Consider the following 15,796-nt stretch of genomic DNA (forward strand, 5'->3'; position numbering starts at 1 on the left):
TGGCTATATAGTGCTATGACTGCTTATCTTCCGTTTTCATGGGGCGTTCTGTCCCCATGACAACAGAACTACCTAGTACACAGCCTGGGCGGCTAGTGGGAACAGCCGGTGTGTTTATCTGTCCTTCACATGGCCATATACCATCAAAATGAATTTGAAGAAGGCACCAAAAATACTTGCCTGTAAAAAACATACCAAATCAAAAAGTGTCAAATTGCTGCATGGTGTTGCTATGTTCTAACAGTACAAAATGTATAGCTTAAGTTTCAATTTCAGAACATGTCCTCTTCAAGTCACAGAAAGCACAGCCTCTTCACATCACATGTTTTTGACTGTATCCGCAGAGGTTATCATTAACTGGCTTGTTTCTTGTTGTTTGGTAAGCTGATCAGTCGGCCACATGGCATAAGTGTGAAAAACAACTTGCCCTTTAGGAGTTGTTCACACCAAGAATAGCACTGTTAGCATTTCTGTGACTGGAGTCCTAGTGTGGGCATTTGTGTCACTTATTACAGTCCTCTAAGAATTACACTTATTACAGTCCTCTAAGAATTACACGTATTACAGTCCTCTAAGAATTACACTTATTACAGTCTTCTAGTCATTACATTTTTCAGATTTCTTAGAGAACCAAACACCTGATCTTCGAATTGTCAGCTTTTATCTGTCCCACCGGGCTTCAGTGGGCTCCTGCTGGTATCACTTCTGCTGTTTATCGTCTGGGCGTAATTAGCCCTTCTTCAGGTATCGTCTGGGCGTAATTAGTCCTGATTAGCTTAGGAACTCCCAGCAGGGGGGCAGAACTGGCCATGGGGGTAGGGTGGAGACGGGGCAGTGGCGGGGGTCAGGTTGTTGTCCACTCTGTGGGTAAGCCTGGCAAAGGACCAGCGCAATCTCTGAGGCACTTGTCCTCTGCTCACTTAGCACTTTGCATTGTTCCAGTCAAGCACCGCAAACAGGGGCGTTGACCTGAGCAAGTAGCAGGCATGATGTGTAAACAAGAGTGCCTGTGGTTCCGGATATCAATTAAATTGCTCACTGTTAATCTCTGAATTTTTTAATGGCTAGTTTCCTTTTCTATCCGAAAACACTCGGGTAATACCACATGTATTGCTCATAAAGGGATGTTAGAGTTGGCTTTGTGTTGCTACAGTGTACTGATGTTAACGTGGAAATATCTAAAAATAGTCTGTAGCAAATATAGGGTCTTTTGAACCAAAGTTCTTCGACAGCTGTACCTTGGGACTACCTCAGTCAAGCCTTTATGATTCACATCTCCATGCTCTACTACCCTACTGCCCTTCTTTCTTCCATATCCTTTCACTTCTCTATTCATGCACCACTTGCTTCACTTGCATCTAAGTTCATTGGTCATTTCTACCCAAATAGTTTTCTCTGAGTGAGATGTAGAAGCAACCTTCAATTAAATATGCCCCCCCCCCCCCCTTTCTAGTGAAGTATTTTTTAAATGTAATGTAATGTACTTGGAATGACTGCATGGCAACCATTCACGGTTCACCAGTACAGTGAGGTTTAGTTAAAACTAATGGTATGATGAACTACGTTGTTGTTAATAATGTTGAGGTAGTTTTCTAAGGTAAATTTAGACGGGCATTATTTGGAAAGAACTTGTCCTTGACAACATCACCTGGGATTTTGTGCAAACTGAACAAACTCTTGTTTCCTCAGAAATGCTTTGTCACTCCTTATCTGCCCACAGAAAAAAACATTTTTAGAGGCTTGTTTGCAACTTCCTTTTTCCAACTAAACTTGCAACAGTGAGCCTCTTTTCTCTCGTTGACTCAAGCTGTTTTATCGGAGCAGCAAAACAGTCCAAGTTTGTACATTTGTAAATGTGCCCTAGGGGTTCCAAGAAATTGTGTATTTTTCCTCATCAAAGCCATCCCCTCTCTACGGAGATATCCTAAGCTGGGGTGAAGCTAGAAATTATGTTTTTTTCCCCCACCTATCATGGGTACCCCATCTCTCTTTATGGCTATCACAGGCTGGGGCAAACCTTGATGTTACAGGCCCCTGAAAAGTCACAACTTTTCTTTAACCCTCCTATTATGTTCAAATTTTACCCACATCTATTATGCTTGGGGTCAATTTGACCCCAGCAATTTAAACCTCCAAAGAATTATTATAATTCTTTTTTTTTACCCAAGTTTATGTGTCAGGTACTTTAGGTTTGTTTGTTGACTACCTAAATAGCCCAACAAAACCCCCACCCACTACCTTTATACATCCAGAATACATGTTACGCGACTATGGAGAAAAATGCAGATCCCCATAAAATCTCACTGATTGACCTAAAATTGGAAAGAGATATCCTTCTGGTGTTTTTATGGCTTCATATTATTTCTAAGTACATATTGTTATTATCTATAACATTTGGAATAAAAAACTATTTCTTTTATCAAGAAAAGTAACAATGTGATGAAAAAAGTTTATATTTCTTATATATTTTATACAATTAAAACAGCCTGGGGTCAAATTGACCCCAAACAACACCTATGCGTAAAGTATGTGTACAGGACATTGAAAACATATCATCATGTTAATTTTGTGTTTACCCAGTTGTCCCCATTAAATTAGGAAAAGTCATTAAATGTGAAGCAAAACAAATTATGTCAAACATTTATTTAGAGACGTTAAACATTGAATGGGGTCAAATTGACCCCAAACATAATAGGAGGGTTAAACAATCTGCGCACCCTAGCACTTGCCAGCCCACCTGCCCATCGCTGCCATGGTGCTGCCATGATGCATGTATTGCCATGTAATTGAAACATCTTTTGTATACAGTATGTGAAGGAATGAATTCCTTTACCAGTATCCCTAAAATGATTTCACTCCTTCCTTGTGTGAACACTAGCATACTGTTACTGTTGCTGTTACTGGCATAGACAATGCTGCAGCTATACTGAACACTAGCATACTGTTACTGTTGCTGTTACTAGCATAGACAATGCTGCAGCTATGCCGAATACTAGCATACTGTTTCTGTTGCTGTTACTAGCATAGACAATGCTGCAGCTATGCTGAATACTTCTTCCTCTGTGGTTTGCCGTGAACCCACCCAACCCAGTTCATGAGAAGCGATAGTGACAGGCATTGTCCACATGTCTCGCACCTGCACAGTAGGTGTGATCACAGTCAACTCAATTCAATTTTATTTATATACCACCAAAACACATTTTACTACATTCGCTGTATGTGACAAATAAAAACACTTGATCTTGAACAATATAATTTTCTCAAGGCGCTTTACAGTCCACCGTAGTGAAGCCATGTTACTTGTTGCCATGGGGTGTCAATACCTTAAGGTGTTAGGGTCAAAGCTGAATGTATTCAGAACCTCCCAAGTCATGTGGTAACTCAGGTAACAGACTAGCTCCTCAGGTATGACACTAACTCCTCAGGTAACAGACTAACTCCTCAGGTAAAAGACTAACTCCTCAGGTATGACACGAACTCCTCAGGTATGACACTAACTCCTCAGGTATGACACTAACTCCTCAGGTATGACACTAGCTCCTCAGGTAACAGACTAACTCCTCAGATATGACACTAACTCCTCAGGTAACAGACTAACTCCTCAGGTATGACACTAACTCCTCAGGTAAAAGACTAACTCCTCAGGTATGACACTAACTCCTCAGGTATGACACTAGCTCCTCAGGTATGACACTAACTCCTCAGGTATGACACTAACTCCTCAGGTAACAGACTAACTCCTCGGTTAAGAGACTTACTCATCAGGTTTAAGACTAACTCCTCAGGTAAAAGACTAACTCCTCAGGTAAAAGACTAACTCCTCAGGTATGACACTAACTCCTCAGGTAACAGACTAACTCCTCAGGTATGACACTAACTCCTCAAGTATGACACTAACTCCTCAGGTATGACACTAACTCCTCAGGTATGACACTAACTCCTCAGGTATGACACTAACTCCTCAGGTAAAAGACTAACTCCTCAGGTATGACACTAACTCCTCAGGTATGACACTAACTCCTCAGGTAAAAGACTACCTCCTCAGGTAAAAGACTAACTCCTCAGGTATGACACTAACTCCTCAGGTATGACACTAACTCCTCAGGTAACAGACTAACTCCTCAGGTATGACACTAACTCCTCAGGTAAAAGACTAACTCCTCAGGTATGACACTAACTCCTCAGGTATGACACTAACTCCTCAGGTATGACACTAACTCCTCAGGTATGACACTAACTCCTCAGGTAACAGACTAACTCCTCAGGTAAAAGACTAACTCCTCAGGTATGACACTAACTCCTCAGGTAACAGACTAACTCCTCAGGTAAAAGACTAACTCCTCAGGTATGACACGAACTCCTCAGGTAACTGACTAACTCCTCGGTTAAGAGACTTACTCATCAGGTTTAAGACTAACTCCTCAGGTAAAAGACTAACTCCTCAGGTAACAGACTAACTCCTCAGGTAAAAGACTAACTTCTCAGGTAAAAGATTAAATCCTCAGGTATAATAATAGTCATACTAATACATCAGACTTATATAGCGCTTTTAAAAGTTCTCAAATGTGCTTTACATACTGTGGGATAAAAGAAAACAAACAACAAACTCTGTAATAAAGACAGAAAAAAGGTAAAAATTAAAAAAAATTGTTGGGGAAAGCAAGGCTGAAGAGGTGTTTTGAGGGCTTTTTTGAATGATGACAGTGTGGGGGGATTTTTTATGTGGTGTGGTAATGAGTTCCATAGGTATGACACTAACTCAGGTAAAAGACCAGTCCAGGTTTGGACAAGTCACACCATGGAGGCCATACTGCCGCAAGAGCTGATGCTGACATTTTTATTCTCATGTATTCATTTGACACTAACACACGGCTGTGCAGCAGCAAGAGGCACGCCGCAGTGTGTTTCGGGGATGTGATATGTCAACCACAAGTGGGAGGGCAAACTGAGACGGAGGATACATTTTTCAGTCTTGCCTGCACGCTAGGTTCCTTTGACCAGCTGCATCCTCCACACAGAAAGGCCTGCTAGTAGCAACGTCTGAGAGCCGCCGAAGCGACTAGATTACAGAAGTCATCACTCTTTGCTCACTAGCTGGAATTTCTGCTTGGACTTCACTGCTGGTTACCTTGGTAATGTAACCTAACATGTAACTCAGCATAAGAGACTGTTTAAAGCAGGTCTGATGAACAAACACTGTGTTGTTTGACCACTGACCAGAAATACACATCACAACAGCATTTATAAGATGATTTCATCAACGGCACTCTTTTGTGTTACACGTTCACACAAATGTTAACTTCAAGCTTCCTGTCGCACACGTTGTGTCGTGATGCATCCCATGCACGCCACAGGTCTTGAGCATGCAACACCCCCGTGCTGTCTGACCAAATTTAGACTCCTCTCACGCACACACTCATAACAACAACCAAGCTGTGGGAGTGAACAGGCAGACTCAAGACAACGTGTGGTGATTTGGTAAAGCTGAGACACATTTGTCTGTGTAAAGAGAACAATTTATATATATATAAAGCAAATACACATTCAACTGGTTTATGAAGGGAACAGGGAGTTCAGAGGACAATGACTGCTTCAAGTCTGCTTCAAACCTGGGGTCAGAACAAATAGTGTATTTTGCAATAACACAGTGTACTGTAGTGTAGAGAACTGACTATTCAGCAAACAAGGAACTAATTCACTTCGGCGGTTTAACTTCCCTTGTCACCACACATTTCTGCCTTTTTTCAGGGAGGTTAAAAGCCAGACCGGATTCTTGTCTACGTTCTTGCAATAATAGACTACTGTTCATTGTATTGAAGTGTTGTTGTTGAGTTTACAGTGCTACACTTCAATTATGAGACAGTAAAATATCAAATCAATTTTTTTTTTTGTAATTATTTCTGTCAAGAGAAAATAGAAAGTTTGAGAGTTGTTGAGAGAGAGAGAGGACCAGGAAGAGTGTCTTCAACGGGCACATACTGACAAACAGACATTGTAATTCACAACCTGAAAAAACACATTTTGGAGTTCACTGTACTGTACCACAAAATTTGCCTTTGTAGCTTCTGAGCACTCAGGAGCAGGGGCGGCTCGTCCATAAGGGCGATTGGGGCGACGCACTGCCTAGGGAAAGAAAAAAAAAAAGAAAAAAAAAGAAAAAGAAAAAAATAACTCCTTATGTATAAACGCAATATTCTTGTAAGTCGCGTAAATGACATGTAAATTTAAATGTAATAATTTTTTTTCTGTCGGATTCTACCACTAGACCGTCTGATCTGCCTCTGTATGTCATTGTCGAATCAGGTAACAGTCGTTCAGTCAGCCTAAAGTCGTGCTTCAAATGGCCCCACCCCTTCTGGGGCGATTTGGGGCGAAATGAAAATCGCCCCAGACCTCTCTGTCGGTAGGAAAACTGTATGATCAGGGAAAGTGTATTAAAACCGGATGTCGTCACTTTAAGCCGGTCTCTGGTTGGATAAAGCTTTTCAGCAGAAATGGACAAGGACCTTTACTTTTTAGTTGAGAAGTTGTGTTGATCGCCTGGCATGCAAACGATCGGTTTTCTTTAAATTATTATTATTTTTGTGAAGTTATACGGCTTATGTGAATAAAGCTATCTACACAACTTTTTATATGTCTACATTGACTCGTTTAGTTGTTCATGTGGTACACGTAGGTCTTAACTGAAGCTAACGCTTAGACCAACAATCCATTGGAACACATAGTAGCTAGCTAGCCTCGCTGCTAATAAGTCTAACGTTAGCATGCTAATATGAATAGACCCATTATAGTCAGGTGGCTTAATGCTCAATTGACTTGTTAACCGGACTTTTACGAAGTCATACAACTAAACACACAAGTGACTTGTTAACCGAACTTTTACGAAGCTATATGACCAAACACAAAGCTAGCACTGTTAATTCCGCTATAGCTAGCCAGGTCAATTAGCTCGCCTAAGATACTGCAATTTAAGCTAAACCAATTACCTCATTTCCCCCAAAACCCATCGATTACATGTGTTTGTGATGTGTAACATATATCCTTAATCAGTCATTCAAGTTATTAACGTTTATTTACCGCTAGCGATTACACGACACAAGGGTAATTCAATCGCTATTAATGTTGAACTTGAACTTCAACAACGTCACACAATATTAAAAGTCAGGCATCGGCATGGTTCCTACAGAATAAATCAAAGGTCCTTGTCCATTTCTGCTGAAAAGCTTTATCCAACCAGAGACCGGCTTAAAGTGACGACATCCGGTTTTAATACACTTTCCCTGATCATACAGTTTTCCTACCGACACTCTCCCCTTGACTCCCATGTTAAATCCATTTTTTTCACAAAACAGAGCTCTCAATGCATTCTCTATGGCTTCCGGGAGGGCTCGCCCCTCCTGGTCTTGTCATAAGTAGTGGACGTAAAAGCCTATACAAACGTCATACAGCTTCGACGGAGGCATATTCTGTCAAGATGGCTGCCCTGTCCAGTGCAAGAACTCGATTCGCTCTTTGACAGAAACTCCTTTTTAGTCGGCGTACTAATGAAGATACATTGACAACAAAACAATTAGGACTTCCTAGACCAAATGTATCCATTCAACAGGTTTCTACAAAGGGAGGGAAATCCTACATCCAAGAATTGGAACGAAAGAAAATCGCGGTCGTGAAGTGGCTAATGTGGTCTGTATTTCATATACCACTGTCACTTTTCATAGGTTTTACAGTGTGTTTCACAGTTCGCTTCTTGCACTAACGCTGAATATTTTTTTACGTGATGACTTATTTTGCTTTTGTAAGCCAATACTTTCAAGATCAGTCAATAAATATTGTTGGTTTTGACTTATGTTACCCCTTCTTTATGATGTTACTGGACATATCATGTGTCCTGTTAGGCTATGTTACATCATACAACATTTGAGACACGTGGATAATGAAAAAGTGGGATCATTTAATGTGGAGCCACATCATGTTTGCTTATGAAGGCTCCTGGATGCAACTTTCTTCCATAGCTTTCCACCTGTAACTTGCTACTCTAGCTATGTAGCAAGAGGGGACATATTACTGTTGTGTGCATGCCAATAGTGGACAAAAAGGTAGTGCTGTATGAGTTAATCAGCTAACTTAATGTACCTACTGAATGGGTCGCCTTAATCATTATAAAAAAAAATTGCCCCCCCTGAGAATTTTTTCAGGAGCCGCCACTGCTCAGGAGCTTTCTTTCGCATGCCTGTCTGCCAAAAAAAAGAGGAGTCGCAACGATTTGCAACATCTAACTTGCTTTCTAGAAACTCTAAGCTGCGGCTGTTCTAACACAAGCAGTCAGTAGGTGACAGTGTTTCATTGGGACAGGAACCTTACAAGCATTGTGCTATGCTATTCTGCTCAGTATGTGTAAGGGTTGCATCGTCTCCTGGCCCTCATGGGGTACCTTATCATGTCTACAAAGGAGTGCCGGATATTTTGAAGTATCTATGGAAGCTTATTGTGGTTATATAGAGAAAATAAACGATTCCAAAGGATGAGGCGATAGGCAGGTGCTATTTTCATTCCGAAAAAGAAGAACTCCATGACCATAGGCTAATTTCAACATTTCAGTCTTCTGAATTTGGAAGGAAAGATCTTTAGTGTAGTAGGATGGAGGTGTGTCTCCAACTTGAAGGCAAATAGTTTGATATCCGTCCAGAAGGCAGGAATCCCAGGATTGTTTTGATGTTTGGAACATAGTTTGGCACAATAGCATGATTTGGCATAAAATGCAGGCAGCAAGGACAGAAGGCAGAGACCTCCATGTGGTATTTTTGGACTTTTCTAATGCCTTTGGAATGGCGCCACACAGTCTGTTGGTTTTCAGTTACTTCCAGGTCCCTGAGAAGATTTTAGTCAAAGCATATTTTGAGGATATTCTGTTAAACTGCAACACAAGTGATTACACCATATCCTGTCAGCATTTGGCTGGATCATCATGACTGGATGCACCATTTCACCGGTGGCTTTCACCATGGCAATGGAGTTCATTATAAGGGCATTTAAATGTGTTATTGATGGAAAGAGGCTGACGGCACCAGTTTACCTCCCATGCGAGCTTACACAGAGGACATAACAACGCTTACAACAACTGCTCCATGTACCCGTCGGGTGTTAACCTAGTTGAATGACAACCTGAAAAGGGGCGAGGATGAAGGTGAAACCTAGCACATGTAGAAGTGGATCAAGCAGTAAGGGAAAACTGCGCAAAGAGGTGTTTGAAAGCGCTGTGGGAAAAGACGTTGAAGCCATCGCACTTCCGGGAGCGATGTTGGCTGGAGTGCTCTCAAAAGCCTCTGTCCTGGATTCAAGGCTTTTGACAGTTCCTGTGAGGCTTTGTATGACTTGAAGCAACTGGTTATCCAGGGCAGCCATGTCATGGGAGGCTATGGGCCGAGACTGTAGAGGAGCGGAGGATCTGTTAGATCTTTGCTTAGCGCTCCCTACCGGCCTGTTTGTGCTGAGCTGGTGGCTCAGAAGCCTGTTGAAATGGTAGGGCTGCCCGGAGTACTGTAGGCCAAGAGGAGAGGGTCTGCCCTTGACATCCAGCTAACTGTGATCCGGAATTTTCTCAGAAGACCAATCATATTTAATTATAATTACAGACCGATGTGGAAATCCACAATATTTAATTTATAAATACAGACCGATGGTGGAAATCCACATTTGCGCTTTGGGACACAGTTAGCTGCTTGCGGATCATCAGAGTGACAGGAGCATCGAAATGTCGGCACCTTGTGTCAACAAACTAAATCAAGTTGTTTTTAAATGAACAATGAGATACGGTATCTATCTGTTTAATCTGAAGCTCTGTCAAAAGAGGTCACAGGACGGGGCACTCATCAGGCGAACTTCTGATATCATGGCAGTTTGAGTGACTTAATTACCACTGATCTTGTTTAGTTACATAAAAAAATAACACCTCTAGAGCACTCTGTAAAAATGACACCTCTACTAAAGTTATGTGCAAAAAAATCACCAAATTATGTAAGCGTGCCACACACATCACACACCTTTCTATGACCTCTTATCAGAATTATATAGACTGATATTCTATATAGATCGTGTTATGTCCGGTCACCACACATTTACAGAACTGACTAACTGTTTCCTGCGCTGACAAATTGCCTGAGTGAGCTTGGGGGAAGGGACTTTCCATCAAAATGCTCTTTGGTAACGGGATGACTGACGACGCCTGCGACGGCAAATTTTCAGGAAATAGTACACAATTACTTTGGACTACAGGAGACTACAACACTGACTCTTGATAAGTGTTTTGGTAAGTGTTTCCCTCACACATAAAACTGTAAAATACAAAAAAAAGAGAGAGAAAAAAAAACATCATGAAGTAATTGTGTATGTTTATAGTATGTTAATTCATATATTGAACTAAAGATAGGTTGTGGATCTAAATGTGAAACATGCTTACACCCCCCTGCTGGAACTGTTTCTACTGCCACCTAGTGGTAGCAACCTGTTACAGTAAAGCATATTGGATATGTCAGTCTTGTACAATAATTTAGAAGAAGGCGAATAATTATCATTATGAGTTAAGCTTTTTAATTTCTTTCACAAACAAAAGATGTTTCAAAACACAGAGAAATAATAATGTTTCACATATCACACATCAGTGCCAGTATAGTGATTCAGTTACATATCTATCTTTTAATAGAGGATTATTATTCTACAGTTTACTACAAAACAGTTTAATGAATTAAATCAATGAAATCAAACTGTTCCTCTCTCTCTCGCACACACACAAACACACACACACACACAGAGAGGGAGAGACACACACACACAGGCATCATGTAGTCATGCTGTTGTCACATTTGCCAATAGTCTGTACCTGTTAAACAGAAAAGAAAAAAACAGATTATTAAACTCAGACACACATTCATGCTTCCATGAGAACACACTCTTACTCTTACTGTCCCCACTCACTCCCTCTCTCACTTACTCACTCTTCCTCCCCCCCTCTCTCTCTCTCACTCACATCCCCCCTCTCTCTCTCTCTCCCTCTCTCACTCACATCCCCCCTCTCTCTCTCCCTCTCCTCTCACTCACTCTTCCTCCCCTCTCTCTCTCCCTCTCTCACTCACTCTCCCCCCTCTCTCTCTCTCACTCACTCTCCCCCTCTCTCTCTCCCTCTCTCACTCACTCCCCCCTCTCTCCCTCTCTCACTCACTCTTCCTCCCCCCTCTCTCTCTCCCTCTCTCACTCACTCACTCCCCCCCTCTCTCCCTCTCTCACTCACTCTTCCTCCCCCCCTCTCTCACTCACTCCCCCCCTCTCTCCCTCTCTCACTCACTCTTCCTCCCCCCCTCTCTCACTCACTCCCCCCCTCTCTCCCTCTCTCTCTCCCTCTCTCACTCACTCTCCCCCCTCTCTCTCTCTCTCACTCACTCTCCCCCCTCTCTCTCACTCCCTCTCTTTCTCTCACACACACACACACACACACACACAGCCACACACAAAGTATTACTCTCAGATACCTGTGCATTGCACAGTCTCCATGCTGAGTTTGTCTTTTTCGAGAGGATAGAGAAGCGGCTCCAGGTTGCGTGGGGTCTTGGCCCTGTAGCTCTCCACCAGTCTACCCACGCTCTCGAAATACTGAGGCTCCCCACTCACTGTCTGCAAACAGAAAGAAGACCGCTGGCTTGCATTTACTATATTAGGTGTGTATATATATACACACACACACACACACACACACACACACACACACACACACACACACACACACACATACATATATATATATATATATAATAATATATATACAATTTAAATGTAAATTATATATATATATATATATATATACATATATACATTTTAATGATTTACATTTAAATTGTATATATATTATTATTATATATATATTTTAAATTCTTTAGATTACATTTATTATCATTTAGATATATCTTATATTACATTTACATTTTGTGGGATGACGTTTGAATCTCTATTTATTAGAAGGACATTTACGGTTGTCATTTGAACTTTTTTCCAAAGCAACTGAAATGACGTGTTGTCTGTCAATGATTCACTCTCACCACCACGCTCAAGTTTGGATCATTAAGAGCAGATTTGACGAAGCATAGTGGAAAAGGAAAAGCATGAAGTCAAGGGAGTGTGAAATCAAATAATCAAATACAAATGACCGCAAACCCAGCCAAATGAACCGTAATGACTCAAATTCAAATTGTGGTGATGGATCATTTATCTATTTCTTTTTGTTTCCATCGTTCTGAAAGATAAGAGTTAACCAGAGAGCGATACGACACACAGACAAGGAGATAAGCAGGTTGCAGATAAGCAGGTTGCAAGAGAGAAACAGAAACAAAACAAAAGCTTTGTAGTGTCTATACTAGTCTGCATGGCTTTTCTTTCTGTGGAGAAGAAGCCTGTGTATGCAGAGCACATGGTTTTGGGTGCACAAACCACAGGCCTCTCTCAACAAACCACCGCAGCAGCGAAACTAGGGAAGAAGTTAAGCCTTGTTGTTGTTCCACTGCTGGGTTTGGTTTAGTTCACCATCTACGGCAGGAAATTGTGCTTCACGAGGCAAAGGTGTAGTGAGTGTGTTTGTCTCCCCATAACAGATAGGGATGAAGATCAGTAGTCGCTTTCGCTTACACAAGAAGAGGTTCAAACTGAGTGGACCACATGTTTTCAAACTCAGTAAACTGCTGGGGGTGATCTGTTTGAATGTGGCACTGGGAGACAGCAGACAGGCTGTGCAAGCAAATATAATCAGAGCCAAGTCAAGTCATGGCGCAGTTAGATCAAGTCATGTCAAGCCAAGCCGTGCTAAAGTTAAGTCAAGTAATCTTAGATATAGGTCACTAGTTATCTAAAAAAAAAAAGGGGAGGAAACTGCTGAAATGCATGTATACAACGTATTGAGATTTACTTCTAACAACTCCCACCCTGTGTAAATGTGAATGTGAGTTTCTACTGGGCCAGGGTGCTCTGTGTCTCAAGGTCTGTTTGCAGTGCAACACTGTCAGGAGAAAGGCAGTCAGACCGTGTCGTACGTATGCTTATACCAGTCGTCTCATTGCTGAAACCTTCAAACAATATTCACGTGAATAGGATATGATGGGATCTACTTGCATCTACTAGGATCTCATATACTCATATACTGTCACAAGTAAAGCCTTAACATAAGCATAAAATAAGTCCAGCAGAGAAGAAGTACAAAAGAACAAGAATTAAGAAGGACAAAAAGCACAGCCTGAGTAAAAAATAAAAAGAACAAATCAAATTCAAGGGCATTCTACATTTGCTACTGTCCATCTAACAAACCCATGTATCTTAACAATAATCATGAATTATGTGAAATAGGTGCTGAGATGACTGACACACCTGGAAAAGCCATGTGACATGTGTGGAGACTAGCGTGTGGCGTGTTTGTGATGTATGTGACATGTGTGGAGACTAGCATGTGACGTGTGTGACGTGTGGAGACTAGCGTGTGGGGTGTGTGTGACATGTGTGGAGACTACCGTGTGGCATGTTTGTGACGTATGTGACATGTGTGGAGACTAGCGTGTGGCGTGTGGCGTGTGGCGTGACATGTGTGGAGACTACCGTGTGGCATGTGTGGGACGTGTGTGACATGTGGTGAGACTAGCGTGTGACGTGTGTGACATGTGTGGGGTAACACAGCTCACCTCAACCGCCCAGCCATGTGGAGATTGCTCAATGCGATAGGTGTGGACGAAGGGCGCTTTCCTGGACACAAGACATCATCCTCGTAAACAACTCAGCTATCACAGACATCGCTCTGTCACCTCATACATGTATCAGCAGGGCTGCACATGGGCAGAATCACAGCTCAAGTGGCCTATTGTCTAAAGTAAACCCTGTTATCAGTTTCCATCTCTGCCAGATGCAAATGTATAAAATACAAAGTGCTAGATCCAATAAATAGGAACCATTTTCTTGTATGCCTTCATGCAAACGTTACATTGTGCTTTTTAAAATGTGTTCCATGTTTGCATTGGTAAAACATTCTCAACATTCTAACATACCTAAAGCACCTTGAGACAATTTTATTAAAGTTGAATTGAATTGAACTGAATTGAATTCTAGTAACACTTACACTGCCCTTTTGGAAGGTACCTACACAGGGATTATACAACACATTCCTAAGCACTAAACAACTTGTTTAAAAAAGCAACATTGGAACGTGTATGAAGAACTTCATATCAGTATTCACAAAATGGCATGAGATGCATAATTGAATACCTTACACTATATTGACATAAGGGATATAATATCAAAAGCAAAAAGCCACTTGCGCAATAGCTGTGTCATCACATCAGCCTGATGTATACATGCTTACTTTATACAGAGGTGACATGGGTATGGTAGGTGGCATATATCAATACGTCTCTTCTTTTTAATATCTGTTGCGAGTCTTCAAGAAAACAAATGTATTGCTTTTTTGGAGAGAAAAAAAAAGGTTAACCGGTGCTCGCGAGTGTGTAATAAAATACTTATGTAGGTACACTTCAACTAAAGTGTTCTCCTCGTTATTACAGGAGAGAAGATTTTGACTGCTGTGAATTTTACTTTGATACATTTTGCATTTGACCTGTGTGACAAAATCTGGTTCATTATACATGTCTTTTTGACATTTTGAGTGTAGATTAAAAAATGATATGCTAGCGAACAAGCAAAATAGTGTCACTTTGGATTGATAATATTTCTTTTAGTCTTTTTTCTTTTCTTTTTGTTTCTTGGAGACTTGAACTCCAGAGCTTTGAGATTTTAAAGTACCCATTTAAAAGTGAATGTGAATGGAAAGTTAAATGAAACTAACAAAATTACCTCAAATACGGCAACATACAACACATCTTACAGTCAGTATCTTTTAAGTTCACTTAAACACATTCAAACTCTTAAAAAAAGAAAAGAAAGACCATGAGTATACACTTTACAATGACAAACATATCGCTTCACACTTCACGTGTCACACCCACCTGACACACAGGCACAGGACTCCTGTCAAACTCTCGCTGTCCCTCAGGAGGTAGCTGCCATCCTTCCCAAACCTCTGGAGTAGCCTCTCCGTCACCTCCTTACTGATTTTACCGTAATAAATAGACTCCATCAACACGCCTTTGAGCAGGTTTCTGTTAAGGAGTTAGCGGCAGCATCTGAGAAACTCCTCAGTGTGTGTGTGTGTGTGTGTCTGTGGGGGGTGTGTGGTGCGTGTGTGTGTGTGTGCTGTCACGGAGGCAATAGGGCGCAACCAAGGGCAGGAACTGGCTTTTCACACCTCACAACTTCACGCTTCCAAGGTGTCGCACGTATGAAGATAATACTCATTTGTTCTCACCATTTTCCTGCTCTGCCTACACACTGCTCAGAAGAGTTTGAACTCGCAAGGTCTTTTATTCTCTGCACTTATTGGACTTTTACACGCCTGAAACATAATATGATGTAATGTATACTATACACAATTACTTTAGCTCAGCAAGGTAGGAAAATCTTGCATGTGACATGCATGTGTCTCACTTGCAAACCAAGTTTGCATATTTAACACTGCATGTGCGTGCAACGTGTCACATTTGTGTTCTTACATGAGTATGTGCTTTGCATTTTAGATTCAGTTCCCGTTAGGCTTTTTTCATGTGACTAGTGCTTATTATTAGAAACAAAATGTGCGAGAATGCCGTCCTTCCATAGAATGGTCACCTGCACATTGAAATACCTCTACTTAAGTGAGGCCTAGCTCTCATGTGGTCTTATA

General features: G+C 41.3%; 1 protein-coding gene across 1 annotated transcript; it reads right to left on the reverse strand.

Moving 5' to 3' along the window:
- Nucleotides 1–10,564: 10,564 nt before the first annotated feature.
- Nucleotides 10,565–15,363, reverse strand: LOC105911961 (SH2 domain-containing protein 1A-like). Its single transcript, XM_031559041.2, has 4 exons — nucleotides 15,024–15,363; nucleotides 13,710–13,770; nucleotides 11,523–11,664; nucleotides 10,565–10,876 (listed from the first exon to the last, which is right to left on the reverse strand). Exons 1-4 carry the CDS (start codon nucleotides 15,152–15,154, stop codon nucleotides 10,854–10,856), a joined length of 357 nt encoding a protein of 118 aa, XP_031414901.1. The 5' UTR covers nucleotides 15,155–15,363; the 3' UTR covers nucleotides 10,565–10,853.
- Between the last annotated feature and the right edge of the window lie 433 nt (nucleotides 15,364–15,796).

The sequence above is a fragment of the Clupea harengus genome, chromosome 21 (assembly GCF_900700415.2).
Source record: "Clupea harengus chromosome 21, Ch_v2.0.2, whole genome shotgun sequence".
Taxonomy (NCBI): Eukaryota; Metazoa; Chordata; class Actinopteri; order Clupeiformes; family Clupeidae; genus Clupea; species Clupea harengus.

Excerpts from the sequence above, each read along its gene's own strand:
- LOC105911961 (XM_031559041.2), bottom strand. The coding sequence starts at position 15,154 with ATGGAGTCTATTTATTACGGTAAAATCAGTAAGGAGGTGACGGAGAGG. Across the intron at positions 11,665-13,709 it reads CACATGGCTGGGCGGTTGAG|ACAGTGAGTGGGGAGCCTCA; the intron begins GTGAGCTGTGTT and ends TTCTGTTTGCAG. Across the intron at positions 10,877-11,522 it reads GGAGACTGTGCAATGCACAG|GTACAGACTATTGGCAAATG; the intron begins GTATCTGAGAGT and ends TCTGTTTAACAG.